This window comes from Sciurus carolinensis, chromosome 2 (assembly GCF_902686445.1).
Source record: "Sciurus carolinensis chromosome 2, mSciCar1.2, whole genome shotgun sequence".
In the NCBI taxonomy this organism is placed as follows: Eukaryota; Metazoa; Chordata; class Mammalia; order Rodentia; family Sciuridae; genus Sciurus; species Sciurus carolinensis.
Window position 1 is genome coordinate 172,888,373 of NC_062214.1, and position 19,008 is coordinate 172,907,380.

Genomic DNA, 19,008 nt, shown 5'->3' on the forward strand with positions numbered 1-19,008 from the left:
AAGCCAGCCTCAGCAATTTAGCCAGGCCCTAAGCAACTCAGTGGGACCCTGTCTCTAAATTAAAAATAAAAAGGGGTAGAGATGTGACTTGGTGGTTGAGCACCTCTGGGTTCAATCCTTAATACTGAAAAAAGAAGAGACAAAAGTATCTTTTGTGTGGGAAGAAGGATGTTAAAATGTTCCTTTTAATTAAAGGTGATGATATGTGGTAGTAGTTTTTTCTCCCCCTAATATCCTCACTTGGAAAAATGAAAATCTAGCCACTATACATTGGTATTTAAGAAATTTTGGAGTATTGTAATGGTGCATAAAATTCAGTGATACTTTGCATGGGAGGGGCAAGAGTGGTCTGTGTCCTGAGACCCTACAAAACATTTCTACTTCAAATAAGCACTATCTAAAGGAAATCAGTCATCTCTGACTTGCTGGTGGGTCCTCTTGCATAAAGTGGAGGGCAAAGCCAAAGGCCCCTGAGAGGTGGCTCCATGCAGTGCAGTGGGATTTTAGAAGAGAAAACCTGAAACCATGGTGGTCAGGAGATCTTCATGTTTTGTCCTTGGAGCTTCAACCTGGGCATTTTTCCTACAGAGTAGAGATCACACCTCCTGCTTGAGAAAGCACAGTATGAGTTACAGGGCGCTAATCAGTCTTCGATGGATTATTGGTGGAGGTTATCAGCATGATGCTGCCCTGTTTAGCCCTCCAGGGGTTGACCATCACAGAAAGAACACGCCAGGCCCCTCCCTGCAGAGATCTGCATCCTCAGACAACTGGAAGGCTCTGCCATACCCACTTGTCAAGGCCAGTCTTCAGCCATTCATAATCTCAGCTCTTCTGGAACCCTGTCTTTCCCACACTCCTCTCTTCTTCACTGAACATTAGATATGTGGAGAGTTCAGCTCTGTAGAGTTAACCGGACACCAAAAGAGGAAGAAAATTCTGAAAAGTGCTCCAAAAGCAAGAATAGAAGGCATTGTTTCCCCAAACGCCCCCACCTTTCTGGCTGTGCCCCTTCTACCTTCCCTCAGCTCCAAAACACTAGAGCTGAGATTTGCTCAGATTTTCCACACAAAACCCCTACTTTTGGGAGGAGACCAAGCTCAGATCCGGCAAGCCTAGAGGGAAAGTCTAGAAACAGGTCCCACTATGCAAGCTGCTTCGGCCATCTGCTCAGAGCCTCTGGTGATCAGTTCCTTGGTAGCAGAAAGTACATGGCACAGGGTGTCAGAAAGATTTGGTTTGACGCCAGCTCAGTCATATCCCAGCAGCGTGACCTTGGACACCTCTCCTCTCACTGAGATGGCTCACTGTGCTTCAGTCATCTTCTTCATAAGATGGGACTGATAATTCCTGTCTCCACAGCTTATTCTAAGTCTCAACATAGATCCTGGATGTAAAGTATTTGAACTTAAATGGATTAAAATGAAATAAAATTTAAAACTCAGTTCCTCAGTCTCACTAGTCACATTTCCAGTGCTTTAATAGCCACCTGTGGCTCATGGTGACCATACTGGCCAACAAGATACAGAAATTTCTATCATTACAGAAAATTCTGGTGGATGGCACTGCAAAGTTTTTATTTTGTTTTGTTTTGTTTTGAAAGAAAATAATCCCAGAGGCAAGAGGTTTTCTGAACTCAGAAACCCTCAGCATGACTATTTTCCCAAGGAAAAGCAATGTCAACTTAGGCCCTGGTTAGAGAGACCATCCAGAGGCTTTCCAATGTCCAGTACAGCCATTCTCCTCCCCAACCCTATCCATGCCCCAGGCAGGGCATTTATTATCAATTCTCTCTCCTAGGTCCCAGAGACATCTTCTCCTTCATCTGTGACTCGTAAAATGAGGCACTGATGTCAGGATGGGCCGCCGAAGCCTCTCCCTTCCTCCAGCCTTCCAGCGTCACCCTCTTCATCTCCAGACCAGCCTCCAGGCCCTGCCTCCACACCCTGAAACTTAGCTGCTCCTCAGGTTCCACCTCCACTTTTCCTAACATCTGTGATCTGGGAGACTAACAACCTCTTCCCTGCTACCAATCTCTTTCTCGCTTGGAAGACTTTGCAAAACTGACCATCTCTATCCACCTGCAGTACTTGCCTCAGCCCTTTCCTCGGCACCTCTCCTGATTACTCCCACCTAGAGGTCTCAGTTTCCCTCTGGAATTTGCTTACTGGAGCATTTACCTGTGGCCCTGTTTTTCCTCAATCATGACCCTTGGTTTCCACAGGAAGGGGACCCTGATATTACAGAGCCCTGAGGAATCCCTGTCTGGCTCAACATACACCTTCAGAACCCACTGGGGATTCATTCTCTCCACACTCAAGCCTTGACCAAGTACAATGTCTCCAGGGCCCTGACCTCAGGCCTGAGCCCCCAGGCCATGGAGAAGTCAGGGCCTCAGGGCCTTGCCCGGCTGCCACCACAGCTGTGTTGGGCCGCTGCGCTGCTCGGGACTGCTGGAGAAGGCACAGGGGCTCCACAGCCGGCCAAGTGGCCGGCCAAGCGCCCAGCTCCAAAATAGCAGTTGTGTTCACATAAAAGCCTCTAATGAGAGAAAGATGCCGTTCTTGGCCTCTGGCGCACTCTCTGCAGACGGCCGTCTGGCAGGCCAAGTGGGCCTCTACCGTTTGGCGGCCCGAGGGGAGGAAGGGGAGGTGTGAGTCAGACCTTGGCCCCCAGCCTCTCCGCCTGGACCGCCCTGTTAATTGCATTAGCAAATGCTGCAATGCTGGGCCAGTTGGGGGCCGGGGGGTGAGGGGTTGGGGCAGACAGCAGCCCCAATTACCATGAGCTCCAGCAGGCATGAGGAGCAAGACCTCTGGGCATGTCCATCCTTGAGGGCTCATCTGGGAGGAGGCTTAGAAGCCTCAGTCCCAGAGAGGCCTCTGGAAGTGAGGGAGGATGATTTGAGGACCTGGAGTGTCCACCCTCAGGCATGAGCCTGGGATGAATCTCTTCCTGGGAAGCAGCTAAGAGTCCTGGAAGATAGTTCTGTGGTTGACATGGAGCCACCCATCCTGGTGCACCAGCTCTGGGGCCTCAGTCACGGTGGAACAGAAGCATGGAAGACAGTGTGGCCTCACAGTCACAGGCTGGTTGAATTCTAACCAGGTGACCTTAGGCCAGTTTCCTTCCTCTGTGTGCCTCCTGCCCTCATCTAGAAAATGATTGTGCCTCCCATATTTGCTACTTGCCTACGATGGTAAATAAAATAGACATTGTCCTTTTCTTCATGGAGTTTCCAACTTAGAGAGACCATCACTAATCCAAAAGTAAAACAGAAATCGGGATGGGAGACGTGAAGTCAAAGAGATCCAGAATAACGAGGCTGCTCAAGAGCAGCTCTTGACAGCGGTTGGGGCAGCCCCTTGAGGCAAGCAGTGGGCAGATGACAGGGGGCTGGAGGAGGAAAAGCAGATGGGAAGAGAGCAGCATGTTCCAGGAACCCAGGCTGGATTCTGCAAGTAAGGACTCAGAGTCCAGGCTGGAAAGCAAGTCAGGTTCAGAGACACCACAGCAGGACGCTAAGTGGGTGGTGGGGAGAGCAGCCAACAGGGAACAGCAGAGAGGTACAGAAAGGTACACAAGGGATTTGAAAGGGAAGTCAGGTTTGCAAAGGTTTCCAGGTGAGAAAGAGATCTGGTAGCAGGGGAGAGGTTGTTAGTGTCCCAGGACACAGATGTTAGGAAAAGCAGGGGTTGAACCTTGGAGAAGGATGATAAAGCCTGAACTGGTGGAAGGTGTCCCAGATGGCCCCAAGGTGTCTGGGGATGCCATTTTGTAGGGTGGGCAAGACCTGGGTGGGGAGTTGGCTCAGAGGAAGGGAAATCATGAGCTCACTTGGGATGATTTGGGGTTGGGCTGTCTGGAAGATACCACAAACAGATGTTGAGTAGGCAGCAGATGCAGGAGTCTGGAGGTCAAGGAAGGGGTCCTGCTGAAGATATATATATATATATATATAAATCTAGACTTCAGTGGCCCCAAGATGAAGTTTACATTTATGAGAAAGTGCTAGATTGTTCCAGGAGAAGGGCTGTGAGAAAGAAGAGAGGACACAAGACTAAGTCTTGGAAATCCAATATTTAAAAGTGGGTAGAGGAGAAACAGCATCAGGGACATGGGGTTGGGGGAGACCAGGACACAGAATAGCAAGACAATCACTCTAAAATCAAAGGGAGATTGGAGTGTTTAGTGCATCCTGGTAAAGTAGGCACCCGGCATTATTGTCACTGCATGTTACACAGTACTACTGGAGCAGCAATTTTTGCTAGGCTTGGTTCCCATGGCCCCCGTCTTTGGAGTAGGAGGTTTATAAAATCCTGGGGAAGTCCAACATTTAGATGTTGGGTAGAGGCTTGGGGATGTGACTCAGGGGTAGAGTGCTTGCCTAGCATGCTCAAGGCCCTGAGTTTGATCCCCAGCATCACTAAAAATAAATAAATAAATAAACAAACAAACAAACAAAAAGAAACAATCAAAGATATTGGATAGAGAAGGAGACCAACAAGAGGTAGCTGGGGATAGAAGAAACGAGCAGGTCACCTATGTGATCCGCTACTCACTCAGTCCTTTAACAAACTTGAATCAAATATGTACAGAGGACATAAAGGTGTGGAGGGAGGGCCAGGCACTCCACTGGCATCCTAGAACCCAGAACCTAGCTTCAGAAAGCTCCCAGTCAAGGACATCTTCTAAATGTTATGTTGGGCAAAGAGTCCCAGGGGAACACATACCTGCTCACCAGGAAGATCTAAGGTGTCCCCTACAAAGTATCCTGCTGAGACTGTGCCTCTCCACTGAGGTCATATCGTTATTCCCTGACCACCTCCCACCTTCCTCTTCACCAACCCCTCAGTCCACAGGATGGTCCATCCAGAGATGACCACCCGTAGGCTCAAGCCTACAACTCCTGGCACGTTTTGTTGTTGTTCTTTTTAGTTATACATGACAGTAGAGTATATTTTGACATATCACATATACAAGGAGTATAACTTCCCACTCTTGTGGTTGTACATGATGTGGAGTTACCCTGGTCGTGTATTCATATATAAACATAGGAAAGTTATGACCGATTCATTCTCCTGTCTTTCCTAAATCCCATCCGCCCTCCCTTCCCTTCGTTCCCCTTTATCTAATCCAATGAACTTCTATTCTTCTCTCCTGCCCCCCAACCCTTATTCTGAGTTAGCATCCACATATCAGAGAGAATATTCAGCCTTTGGTTTTCTGGGACTGGCTTATTTCACTTAGCATGATAGTCTCCAGTTCCATCTATTTACTGGCAAATGCCTTAATTTCATTCTTCTTTATGGCTGGCTCCTAGCACTTCTAACCAGTTAATGAAGAACATAAAAATCCCACCCAAATCCTGACCTTTTTCCCCAAGATTTATTAAGCACCTGCCATGACAAAGTCCTGGGCTGTATGCATTGTGTATCACTTCATGTACCTCATTTTTTTTTTTTTTTCTTTTTGGCAGTACTAGGGATTGAATCCAAGGGTACTCTACCACTGAGCCACATCCCCAGTTTTGTTTTTGTTTTTGTTTTGTTTTGTTTGATACAGGGGCTTATTAAGTTGCTGAAGGTCCCCCTAAGTTGCTGATGCTGGCCTTGAACCTGCAATCCTGTCTCAGCCTCTCGAGTAGCTGGGATTGCAGGTGTGTGCCACTGTGCCCAGCATGATCACCTCACTCTTATAACTACCAAAGATACATTCTCATCCTTAACTCACATATGGGGAAACTGAGGCTTAGAGTTGTCAAAAACTTGCCTAAGATTGTTGTGGTAATAAGTGATGGGACAAGGGTTAGAACCCAGGGGGACTGCCCACTTGCCAGTCTTCCCCTTTGGAATGGGATTGGGATGGGTAGGGCCAGGCAAGCTCCCTCAGTGAAGCCAAGAGGAGACAGACTGGAAGAAATGGGGTTCTTGTAGGACTAAGATGAGAAGCAGAGGGGATGTTGTTCAAATGCCCATGATGTGTGCAGAGGCTCTGAACCAAGAAGGCAGGAGCTATGTCACAACAAATCCCACCATTATGTATGTGGAGTAAATGTCCACTGTCTTTACCCCCAGAGTCCCCTAAGCACCACGGAGAGCTTCTGGAAGGGTTGAAACAACTTAAGTAGCAGAAAGTGACCTCTCAGCTGAGGCCTGGGATAGGCACTGTATCATTCACTCCCTTCTTTTTTGTGGACTGAACCCAGGGTCCAGTGCTTGCTAGGCAAGCACTCTACCACTGAGTGACATTCCCAGCCCATTCGATCCCTTCTTAGTGAAACTTAACCTTGTGCCCAGGATGCTGCATGCTGGAGGTAGTGAGACATAGTCTCTGCCCTCAAAATCAAAGCCAAACACGTAAAGAGCACATAGTAGAACATGCTGGGCCTTGAACTAAACATCTGACCTAAGTGGCTTCATTTGTTCCTTTTTAGTCACCATGTACAAAAGAGAAAAGTGAGATAGAGAGCATAAGCAATTTGCCCCTAGTCACACAACCACAGGGTGGTGGAAATGGCATTTAAACCCAGCAGTCTCCCAGATGGAGCATTAAACTACCGGCTAAACTGGCCATGGGTCAGACCGTGGTCACACAGTTGCTCATCTAGCAGGGGGCATGGAGGTAAGGCCTTGAACTCTGGAACCAGGCTACTGGATTCACAACCAGGCTCTGCTGACCCCCCCAGCTGTATGGCTCAGACAAACAGCTGGCCTCATCTGCAGATGGGGAGAAAAATCAAATCTAGCTTACAGAGTCCTTGTAAGGACTAAAAGTTAATAATATAAAGGGGTTAAAATAGCACCTGACACACTGTAAGAACTATAGAATGTTGTCATTCATTCTCAAACACACCTCTACATCGTTATACCCATTTTATGGCTCCATGGCTAAAAGAGGGCCAATCATGCATAAGGACCCAGAGTTGAGATTCAAACACACATCTCCCTGGATCTGGTGCCAGAATCCAAAGCACATGCTCTTAACCTTGAGCTTGGTAATAGGCCCCCTCCCTCCACAACTGCAGGACGACGCTCTTCTGCTCTCCACAGAGTAGCCCTTGCCCCTATGCACTCAGCCAAGATAAAATGAGAAGGCAGGGGCATCTTCACAGCCCCTTCCCAGCTGAGGTGGGAAGACGGGTGAGCCAGTCTGGGAAGATTGGACAGTCTTCCAAAAGCAGCAGCCATACACAGGACACTGTCACCCCACACCCTACATACAGTTCTTCCCCTTGGCAGAGTGGGCAGGGCAGGCCCCAGGCAGCTGCCTCTACAAATACATAAACACATAAATCACAAAGCAGAGCTGGCAAAGCCACAGAAAGAAAGGCAGATACCAGGACCAGAAGAGGAGATGATGGCCCAGCTCCAGACCCAGCCAAGGTGGAGGGAGGAGCCAGGGATAGAGCAACAGGCACCTGCAGACACAGCCTCTCTGAGGTCCAAGGGCTAGGGACCTCTCTGAGGTCTAGTGGCTAGGGTCCAGTGGCTGACTAGGGAGATGGCCTGTGTGTTACAGCAACTGAAGATTGTTTCCATGAGAGGAGGAGAGAGAGGCCTGGGGTTGGGGGCAACTGAACCAGGGTCAGCACTCTGCACCTGAAAAATGGGTCAGGCCCACAAATATCTGGAAGGCCAAGGGAGAGACTGAGTCCTTACAGGACTCTGGGCCTAGATTGCATATTGGCAGTAGGGGGATGTCATCACCCTTCTTTGTCCGTTCTCATCTCCCACTGGCCAGGAAGGTACCCCCACATGGACAGAATCATGAATACTCCCCTACATGCAGTCTCTGTTCCAGCCAGGAGGGCAGCTGTGGAGAGGGGAGAGGGAGATGCAAAGCCACCAGGGGAAGCAGGGGAGTCAGCTGGTAGGGTGTAGAGCCAAGAGCCCCACATTCTACAGAGCTCTGGACCCAGCCACCCAAAGCCAACACCCTACCGCCCGCGTGGTTCTCATTAGGCTCATTAGCAGCAAAATAGCAACAAGCAAACAGTGCAGGAACCAGCTAATTAGCGCATAGCCCATCGGTGGCCGAGCTTGCCCCAGCTGACTTCAAGTGCAACGCGTCCAGGAGAGCTGCCAGCCTGCGTGCCCGGGTCAGGGTGGCTGCCACAGGCGATGGAGTGAGAGGGCCCAGGAGAGAAATAATGAGGGAATTCTTGAACAGCACCCACAGGAGCACAAGGGTGCACACACACAGGTTCTGTGACAATCTGCACCCACCCAAACTTGAGTTTCCAGTGTTGAAACTCCAGTTTGCCAGAGAGAAATGCTGGAAAATCACAAGCAAATCAGAAAACTGAGCCTCCAGGCTGGTGCAGAGGGATGGTGGCCAGGCCCAGAGCCCTCAGGCAGCAGGGGAGAAGCCCACCCCCGCGAAGCTGCCCTGCTCTAGCAGGAACTCCATCCTCAGCAACACGCTCCACTGGCCAAGGCTGCCTCCCTGCAAATGCTGAGCTCTCTCCAACATACCAACCTCCTCATCCCTTCCATGGCCTCCAGAGTCCCCAAGGCCCTGCTTCTCAAAGTGCCACTTCTCAAAGTGTGGTCCCTGGCCCAGCAGCATCAGCAACCTTGGCAGCTTGTTAGAAACACAGAATACCTGCCACTGCCTCAGACCTGCTGCATCAGAATCTGCACAGATCCCTCAGGATTTGTGGGAATATCCAGATGTAAATAGGGTCCCCAGTGTAGACCTTTTGATAATGGACACAAAACTGCTCAGTGGTCTTCAGTCACGGCTAGAATCACCTAAGGTGCCAGGCCCCAGCCCCAGAGCTTCTGCTTACCCTAAAAGTATCTGGCCACCCTCTTCCATAACTTCTCTGCCCCAGGGACTGGCCCAGAGGTGATTCTGTCTCGGACTCTCCCCTAATGAGTGCTGTGGCCTTGAGCAAGTTACCATCTCCCTGAGGCTCAGTTTCTTCTCCTTCAAAAGAATGGTTCTCCTGGACGACCCTGCCTCCAGCTACAGGGCTGTCCTATGAGAATCCTCACTGATCCAGGTTTTCAGAAAAGGAAAGATTGTGTGGGCAGAAGGCCTGCTTGGTAGTTTGTTCTTAACTTTGGGGTTTTGGTTTCTTTATCTGGAAGTCTTCAGAGTGTTCCAGTAATCTACCCGAGCTGCATCTGCAGATGGGTAGAGGGTCAGGTCATGAGGCCTGAATCAGAGCCCCAGAGCTTGGCCAGCGCCATCCAGTCGCACCACATCATCATCTCTGGATATATTGGAGCACCAGCGATGAAGGCATCCACCATGCTGGGAACACAGACATGTTGTCAGATGCTTGGACCGTTCGCTATGAGGCCCTCACCTGAGAAGGGCCTGGTGCTCGTCCTTGAGGGAGGAAGGGAGGGGGTCTGGGGGTAATGAGGCTTTGCAGCCAGGCTTGGGCCTGACAGAGGCAGTGGCCACTACAGGAGGGGCAGGGAGCTGGCATGGACCTAAAGGGGTTCCAGAGTACAAACAAGAAAGATGCTAGGGGCTCCTGATATCACCTGTGGGGAATGCCCACGCTCAGTTGGTGCTGGACAGGAATAAAACCCCAATGATAAGAGGGTAGGGGTTCTGGGTCAGACTGGCCGCATCTAGCTCAGCTCCAGCACCTGCAGCAACATATTCTCAGCCACATTTTCTAACCAAGCAGAGCCTCAGTCTCCTCATCAGTAAATGGAGATGGTAAGTAAATACCCACTTCATAGAATTATTGAGAAGTTTAACTAAGATAATGCATGTGAACAGTTTGGCACAGCGTTGTAATAGTAAATGCTCAGCTGTTAGCTAGGAGCAGCAGCATCAGTATACTGTTATACCCAGTTCACAGATGGAGAAAATGAGGCCCAGAAAAATAAGGTTAGATAAGTGGCAGCAGGATACAGGTATTAAGAAGAGGGACCCGGGAGTTAGGTTTTCTCGGTTCAAATTAGTTCTGCCATTACCTGGTAATGTGACTTTAAGCAAGTTACTATCTGTGCCTCAGTTTCCTCACCCACAAAATAGATAGTGGCCCTACCTGCCCCATAGTATCTAGAAAGTGTACCTTGCACAAAATGAGTACTGCATCAGTACTGACTTTTGTCATTGCTACTTTCTTTAATGCCATTCACAGGAGCTCAAGAAGACCATGGTGCTTCTCCCAGAGCATATGGTTCTTCCTACCTCAATCCTTGGTTTCCAGAGCTAAGAGTACTGCTCTTTTTCCTTTCATTTGAGCCAGACTTGCAGACTCCAGAGCAGTCCAAGGGAAGACTGTTCCAGACTCAGGATCAGAGACAGCCTCATCCTGGCAAAATGCGTGACAGAGGCCAGGACTGCTGAGCCAGGCACCAGAACAGAGGTGGATCCCCGTAACACAGAATACGAATGGGACCCAGGAGATGTACCACAGGGAGACGCTGAGGCCAGAGCCTGGGAAGAGTTTGGCATAGTGTTGTGTAATAGTAAATACTCTGCAGACCACAAGTATGTGTGGGCACCTAAGAGACAAATGGTGACCAACACAGTGGGGCAGCAGAAGGGGATACAGGAAGCTTTAAAACATGCGTGGGAATTTGCACGGAGAAGTCGTTGCCAGTTGGAAGATTTTGAAATTTCCTCCCTTCCCCTGCACATGGCCTTTACTCCGGGGATGGGCTGCACCCTCAGGAGGCAGACTGAGGAAGACGCCTCTGCTGCATGTCCTCATCCTCAGCCTGGCCCACCTCAAGGGAGAGAGGGGTGGATGGGGCAGGAGGTACTCACGTTTGATACAGTGGTTGGTGCTGTTTGCTGTTGTCCACCCTGGGCAGCACTGTCCCCCGCAGACGTTCCTCCTGCAAGGGGTCACAGCACAGGGTCAACACAAGAATGCTGAGAGCCAGGACTATTCAGAGAGCCCTCGGATGGCCCCACCATTGTAGGCAAGGCCCAGGAGAGCACCGTGAGGCTGGGAAGATTTCCCCATTCCGCAGGGAGGCTGCCTGGCCCAAGGACAGGAACTGTGGGGTCTTGCAAGTCTAAGTTGAATTCTGATTCTGCCATTCCCTGTGTGGCCCTGAGAAACCTCACTCTCTCTGACCCTGTACAATGGAGACGATAATGCCGGCCTCATTCAGTGGTTGCGATGATTAACACCGGATGCAACAGGACAGTGACCATAAAGAAGATAGACAAGTTCAGAGAGGTTCAGTGACTTGCCAGAGCCTGATTCCAACCTGGGTGGGCTCAGCTCTACATTGCCTCTCACCAAAACACAAACACCATGCTCCTTGTCCTGTAAATGCTGACAACACAAAGGAGTCAGAAGACACATATGGAACAGCCTTAAGAATGTATAAATGTGCCCACAAACGTGCGCTAGGAGGAGCCCTAGTCTTCAGCAGGCCGATGCATCATCAGACTGAGTGCTGAGTGGGAGGTTTAAGGAGCCCAGCTCTCTGGTCTTTGTTTGAGAGGAGATTCTGGGATGGCAAGATGGTAGGAAATTGGGGCTGGGGACATGGTGAAGCTGCCTCTGCCTAGTGAGCACACTTCTCATTTGGGAAGGTTAATGGAACTTATTTTTATGGGGAATAGAGTCCTTTCCCCAGCTACCCCTTGGTGCTGGCTTTGAGGGCATCCACATGAGACACTGACCTTCGGTACTGAATAGGACATTCACCCCATTCACCTGAACTTAGCTCTCAAGTGTCTGGTGAACACTAGCAGCTCCAGCAGATTTCCCAGTCCTCACTCCCCAACCAAAGACTCAAATGTCTGGACCCGGGTGACTCCCCATGAGATCCCCTCCCGGGGAGGACTAACTCCTTAGGGCCTGGCTCCAGTGCCCCTGAGCCCATCATAATGAGTACAAGTCGTCCACTGAGCACTTGCTGGAAGCAGAGGTGAGTGAGAGGAGGTACAGAGGCCAGAGGATGGAGCAGATGGCCATTCCTGGGATCCCTGTGGCCAGCATGGCGAGCATCTGGTCCCGCTTAGGAGATTGTTTGACATTTGAGCGGACCCCAAAGCTTGTGTGGTTTTGGGAGCCTTACAAAGAATTCAAAATAAATTCCTGCAGCTTGAAAAAGCTGAGGCCCATTCCTAGTCCTTTGGCCCAAAGTCGTGTGGAGCTGCCTCCCAGGGAGCTCCCAGAATGTCCTGCTGGCCCAGAGCTCTGCCTTGTGGGCCACCACCTTCAGCGGCTTCCTGGTTCCCTGAAGGCCAACTCCCCGTCAGAGCCCAAGTCACCAGGTCCTGAGGAAGGGGCTGCTCCTGACATTGTATCTGAGAGTGTACTCTGGTGGGAGGGGGAAACAACCCAACCCAGTGGAAGTCACTACCCCTTGTAGTGGTGACACAGTCTCTGAGGGGGCTAGAGTGTCTTTGAGAGGAAACAGACTGCATGCCCTGGGGTTTTCTTTTTTCTTTTCTTTTCTTTCTTTTTTCCTTTTTTTTTTTTCTTTTTGGAACCAGAGATTGAACTCAGGGGCACTTAACCACTGAGCCACATCCCCAGCCCTTTTTATGTTTTATTTTGAGACAGGGTCTTGCTAAGTTGCTTAGGACCTCTCTAAACTGATGAGGCTGGCTTTGAACTTGTGATCCTCCTGTTTCAGCCTGGGATTACAGGCATGCTGCCCTGGGGTTTTCTAAGAACAAAGACCTGTGGGAACCCAGTCAGCATGCACTAAGGGGCCTGTTTGCTTAGGTCATGGCATGGAGCTTAGTGCAAGGAAACCCCCTGAGCCATCAGTCACTTCAGATGTCCTCAGCAAAACTTTGCAGCTGCCCTGCTTGCCCATAGTGGAGCCCTGAGGAATGTCTGGGTCACTGTGAGGACTGGCCAAAATGAAAGGCTACTAGTCCGAAGGACCAGACTGGGGACTGGGAGGATATTCGAGAGAGATCCCAGTATTCCAAGAGAGCCTCTAGGGTCCCCGTGAGGCTGATATGAAAGTCTTAGGTACAGTTCAGCAAAGAGATCAGCTGGGAGATGACCATTCGGGCCAGCACCAAAAGCAGATGAACCTGGCTAGTTGAGGCATAGGATTCACTGGCTCTGGCTCCCTGGAAGTAGCTTTCATACTGCTCAGAGATCAGATGAGCCTAATCTTCCAGCACTACTACTCAGCAAACATTAACTCAGTGTCCAGCATCACTGTTGGGTGCACAACTGGCTAACACCTCTTACCAAACTGGCCCTTTGTTGAAAACCTCCCCCAGCTCTCCCCTGACCTCTAACTGCCTGTGCAGTCTAATTGCCCCATCACCCTTCCCCCATCTCCATGACCATCCACAGCCAAGGCTGTGATCCTCCAAGGATACAAGCTTGTCACCATCAGTGTCACGCTTGGGTGTCTTTGCACCCACTACTCGGTCTGGGAAGCCTTCCCTCTCTTGCATGTTGAATTAAACCCTTTATATTCCAGATCAGACGCTACCTCCGCTGTGCAAAACCTCTTCTGACATCTATCAGCCTGTCCCCTTCTCCCCCTACTGCCATCAGTAGCACCGACTGTCTCAGGTGGTTGGGTGTCTGGATCTGTCTTGGGTATCTCAAGGGTTCTTTCCCTTTGCTCTTTGTGCCTCTGGAGAAGCACACAGTACCCGACATGTGCTGTCCTGAATACTCCTTTGTTTTGCCAAATCCAGTGCTTCCTGCAAAGTGGGGTGAGAAACACTGGAGGAAGTGCAGGGGATGTGATCACAGCATTCAGCAACATAGCGAGAAGCGACTGCCTGTTCTGTGATGGCTCTAACCTGTACCGTCAGTGAGCAAGTCTCTGTCTGAGGCTGGGTCCTCATGCCTGTTCCTCCCCTGGGAGATCATACTACAGGTTGGAGCTTCTAAGATAATGAATGGTGTCTGACCAGAACTGAAGAACATTTTGTTTTCATTTCCATTTTCCTACAATTACCTCCTCTTTTTGACAAATGGTACTACTTCAACTTATGATAATGATACAAAGTTTCCTTTTAATTATGAATTTATTTATGTAGAACAATGAGTCAAACACTGTTTGTAATGGCAAAAAAGTGTAATTCATCTAAATGTCCAAAACCAGGAGGATGGATAAATAAACTGTGGTATGTTTAGACAAAGGAACAATATACAAGAGTTAAAATGAATAAACTTGGACTAATTATATTAGCATGGTTAAATCTCCAAAGTTTAGTGAGGAAGGGGAAAAAACAAACTGTAGAAGGAATACAGTAAGATATCAGTTGTCTAAGTTTAATAAATACAAAAATAATATTGTATACTTTATGGGTACTTGTATCTGTAATAATAATATAAAATCATGTTGAATTAAATTCAGGGTAGTAGTTAACTGGGGAAACAGGGAGGCAAAATTACAGAAGAAATTTCAACTAAAAAATTGGAAGTAAAATATGCCAAAATATTATGGTTTTTCAATACCTCTTTGTATGTTTGCAAAACTTCATAAGGTACTTTAGAATAAGTAAAACGCAAAGTCCTGTTATTTTAGCCGTACCTGAGTTTAAAGAGAATAACAGAGTAAGAGAATTATTATGAAGGCAATATGCTGTGAGATTTGTTCAAGAAACACTGAAGACTAGGAAACAATGGCTTAAAATTCCCCTTGTAGGCTGTAAAAATCATTAGTTCAGGAAAGGTATCCTGCTCTGTCACTTCTATCCCTCAGACACTAGCACTGTGCCTGGTGCATACTTTAAAAGTCTTCACTGTGTAAAATAAATCCCCACGACATTGAAAATTCCATAAGGACAGAGGCTGTCTTGGCCACTGCTGTGACAGGAGGATCCAGCATGGTACTTGGCATATAGAAGCCTTCCATGAACTGTGGAATGAGTGAATGAAGCATTCTGGTAGCAGTAATGCAGTTCCAAGATTCACCAGAAGGTGGCACTTGGTCCTTGGCGCTGTGCAGCCACAAGGCAATGGTCAAAATGGTCAGTCTGGCCTGAAGCCATTAGGCAGAATGGACTCTGTTGAGGAAGTCAGTAGAAGAAAATGTCACTCAGTCCCTCCCCTTCTACCACGGAGTGCCTGGAATGCCAGAGGAACCCATTTTCTATCAAAACTGCAGGAGACAACTTAGGGGAGGAGCTAATCCCAGCACATGATGTGACCTGTGCACCTGTGTATAGCAGGTGCCTGTGGATCTGACCCAGCCCAAGCACTTACACACCTGTGTATATCTACCAGCCTTGATGCTCCACCATCTTCTTTGCTCACTACCATCTTATTTTATGATTTCTAATAGTGTACCCTCCTACTCTGACCCCAGTCCATCTTCTCTCCACTTGCATTTAACACCTACAGTATAAGCTCCTCCCTGATCCAGTCCAAATTCCATCTCCAGTCTCAGCCCCCTTGGCTCCTCTACATCAAGTCTGCAGTCCTGCCCCTGGGTCAGTGTAAACAGTGAAAACCCTTGTCCTTGGGCAGTGCTACACCTGCCTGCCACTCTCATTTCCAGACGCCACTCTGGTCATCACCCCTCTGAATCTTCACCTGCTGTCCATTGAGCCCTAGAGACTCCAGTCACAGGGTCTCCCTCTGTTCTGAATTCCTCAGCCACACTGTCCCACTTCTTTGCACTTAACGTGAAGCTTCCAGTACTCCAAAGCACACTCACCAGTACATATTTGCTCATTTCTCCAATATGATTTTAAGTAATTGGGTTGCTCTCCCAGCAGGAGCAATTCTTTGGTCTCTGGGCCCTTGCCCTTCTTCCCATGCTTAGCACACACTCTCATGAAGCATGTATCCAGTTGCACAAGTCAGGAAAGGAAAAAACTGACACACAGCAGGTGCTCCATTAGTACTCATTGAATGATCTTACGTGGGAGGACTTGGCAGCAAAGGGGTTCATTCTCTGCTGGCTTTGGGGAGGGAAGCAGGGAGTTCATTCACCTATTCAACAGATACTTGGGGAACACCAATTATGTATAGGCACTATTCTAGGCACTGGAAATGCAGAAATGAAAAAAGCCCAAGTCTCAGCTTCATAGAACTTGCATTAGTGTGGGCTTGGAGGCCAGATCCTGAATACACAAACAGAAATAGAAAGATAAGTCAGTTGGAATAAGTGCTGTGAAGAAACCATACAGCAGGCTGAAGGGAGAGAGGATGAGGTGGGAATGGTCAGAGAAGGCTCCTCTGAACAGAGACCTGAATGAAACAGAATAAATCCTGATAAAATACTGAAGAGTGATCCAGTCAAGAAAAACATTAAGAACAAAGGCCACGAGGCAGAAGGTCCTCAGGAATAAACTGGGGGTACAAGTGTCTATGCTGTTACGGGAGAATAAACCCTTCCAGGCCCATGCCAGGAAGAACTGCTGGACTCCTTCCCAGACTTTACTGTGGTACACCACCCAGCCTGGCACTGCTGGGGTCTCTAGTGCCCTCATTCCAGAGACACCTGTCATACTCATACAAGACCTAGAGCCCTGCGCCCATACCATCCTGGATTGTAGGGGGTGGGAGTCACTGAGGAGACTTTTCACGCTAAGATGGAGCCCCTGAAGGGCAGGGGGTGGTGCCAAGGGAACAACAACAAAAATCGCGTATTTGGAGGGAGGCTTAGCCCTGCATCGCGGGCAAATGGCGCTGACACCTAAAAGCACTTGCACACAACAGACCCGGTTCTCCACGTACCCACTGTGCCACAGCCACTTCTGGAGCATACGTCCTGCCCAAAGTGCCCCTAAGCCCATCCCTACGCCTACGCCCAGCCCTCTGCGTGCCCAGGCCGACCCGTTGCCCCAATCCATACACTTGTCTCAGCGCGCCGGCTTCGCTGCCAGCCCCTTCCTGAAGACTCATCTGTCTTCATGCCCTGGAGCCCTCCACTTCTCCACCTATCCGCACCCTGAGCCGACTCTACCTCCGCTGCGCCTCAAGGGCCCGGAGCGCTCACCCAGCTGCCCGCCTCTCCCCGCAGCCCCTCTGATTCCGACAGCGCTGCGAGCGAGCGTCTGCTAGAGCTGGTTAGCTGAGGGCGGGAGGAGCGTGGGCGCCTGCGGAGGCGCCAGCAGAAAGATTTAACGTCGGGGTCGGCGCGAACTGGTCTGAAAGAGTGAGGATGGTTAGTCTTCGCCCTAAACTCTTCGAAAGCGGGCCTGATATCAGAGCCCTGGCGTCGGAACCTTGGGATTGCTTCCCCGCAGTTCTAAGGACAGAGAGACAAGGACACGAGTCCAGTGCCGTCTCTTCTGGTCTGCACACCCCTCCACGAATGAGCGCTCCGTAGTCCCGGCTCCCGCTGTCCCCGGTGCCCGCCATGCTTCCCTCTCCCGTGCTCACCCCGTGAGCCGCCCTCGCGATGTAGACCCTGACCGCTGCGGGGTCCCGAGGCGCGGGAGAGCCGGCGCTGCCCGGGCCCGGGGTGTAGACTGCTGCTGGCCCAGTGGACTGCTTCTCCGGGTCTGCACAGGTGGCTGGACTCGGCGCGGCTGCTGCGCGCGGGACGGCCTCCTGGCCTCGGTCTCAGCGGGCCTCCTGGGGTTCCCCCAGCTGAGCTGGGTCCGCTCCGCGGGCCTCAAGCCCGGGACGGGCGGGTCCTCCTCTCGGAACAGACTGTACACCTTGGCTGCAGCCGCGGCGTGGTGGCTACCCCCGGGGCGCCGCAGCCAATTCGCGTCCCTGCTAGCCGGCTCGTATCTTCCCATGGGGTCCCTCTGGGCATGCCCCATGCCCACCAAGAGAGCCAAGGTAAGCGGCAGGAAGGCCCTCCAGGGGTTCCGCAGGGCGCGCCCCGTACAGCGGGCGATAGTCGGCGGCCTCATGGCGCCTGGCCGGTGGGCGCGAGTGACCGCTCAGGGTTTTGCAGTGGGCGAGCCCGAGCTTTAGCAGACTGCTCTCTCGACACTCCTCGAGGCCCGTTTCCTCACGTCTAGGGGCCCCTCGAAGCAGTTGACTCGGGCCTAGCTCTCCCCCAGCTAGGGCTGCGCGGCGTGAGCGGCGGGGTCTGCGCGCCCACAGCCTCAAGTCCGCGCTGCTCTGCGGCTGGGCACGCACCGCCGCTGCACCTTCGCGCTCCCTCCCCGGCACTGTAGCCGTCTGAAGGGGAACCGGAGGGGGTTATTTTTGGAAACCTCCCCCTGCTTTTTCGTCTCTTTTATCCACGCCATGCCCCCTCCTCGGAGGGACAGCTCAGCCCCCTCATTACCGGAGAGGGAGAGAGGAATTCCAGCAACACCCACTTTGGCACCGGGAAGCGAGCGGGCGGCGAGGGGGATTAACCCGTGAGGAGCTGGGGGCGGCGCGGGGCTGACCCGGGGGGCTGATAGGGCAGACGGCGTCTGCCTGAACAGGAGCACCTGAGCCACCTTTCTCCTGCCCTGGGCAAGCTCGAACTGCCCACCTGTTCCGAATTTATCTTCTGCTCCTGACCTCACAGACATACTCCAGGTCTGATGACCAACGCAGCAGCCTCACAGGTCTGAAGAAGGCTGGGCGAGGTACAGAGACCCGAGAGACAACAGGGCTTGGGCCAGAGGCACTAGTGCCTGTCCCCTTCGCCTCCTACCCTGACGGGAGGGGGCGCCCGCCACAGGAGCGGGCAGTCGCAGGGCAGCACCCAGAAGCTGGCCTCTCTCTGCCGCAGCGGGACGCCGAGCCCTGGAAGGACGCCTGGGGCGCGCGCCCCCTGGTGGAGCTGGCCGCGCCCCTGGCAATCCTGGAGTTGTAGACTTGAGTCTGCCAGTCGCCTTGTCTCTCTTTTTTTTTTTGTCTCCTCGATCTTAATCCCCTTCCTGTGGCGTCAGGGCAGTGATGGTGGCTGCTAGAAGTGGTGTCCTCTTTTTCACAGATGCATAGACATGGAACCTCTTGAATAAGGTTATTCAGAAACAGCATGAACCAAAGAAGGGAATGAAATCCAGGCCTTCTGTCTGGCTCACAGTTCAATCCTTGGACACCTATCCCAGCCCTTCACTCCCTCCAAAATTTCTGAGGAGGATTCGAAAGTTCTGATTGAGCCCATGTGCATATTTATCTCACACCTTGTTGGATGCAAGGGAGATAGGTGTGCAAGAGCCAATTGCCTT

General features: G+C 50.9%; 1 protein-coding gene across 4 annotated transcripts in view; it reads right to left on the reverse strand.

The window, feature by feature from the left end:
* Ltbp2 (latent transforming growth factor beta binding protein 2) overlaps nt 1–18,052 on the reverse strand; it is a 100,781-nt gene extending 82,729 nt beyond the window's left edge. For all 4 annotated transcript variants that reach the window (XM_047539650.1, XM_047539651.1, XM_047539652.1 and 1 more), the window contains exons 1-2: nt 17,264–18,052; nt 10,747–10,817 (exon numbers count right to left, since the gene is read on the reverse strand). In XM_047539650.1, coding sequence (XP_047395606.1) covers nt 10,747–10,817; nt 17,264–17,745 — 553 coding nt within the window. In that variant the 5' untranslated portion in view covers nt 17,746–18,052. The remainder of the gene's footprint in view (nt 1–10,746; nt 10,818–17,263) is intronic.
* Nucleotides 18,053–19,008: the final 956 nt, after the last annotated feature.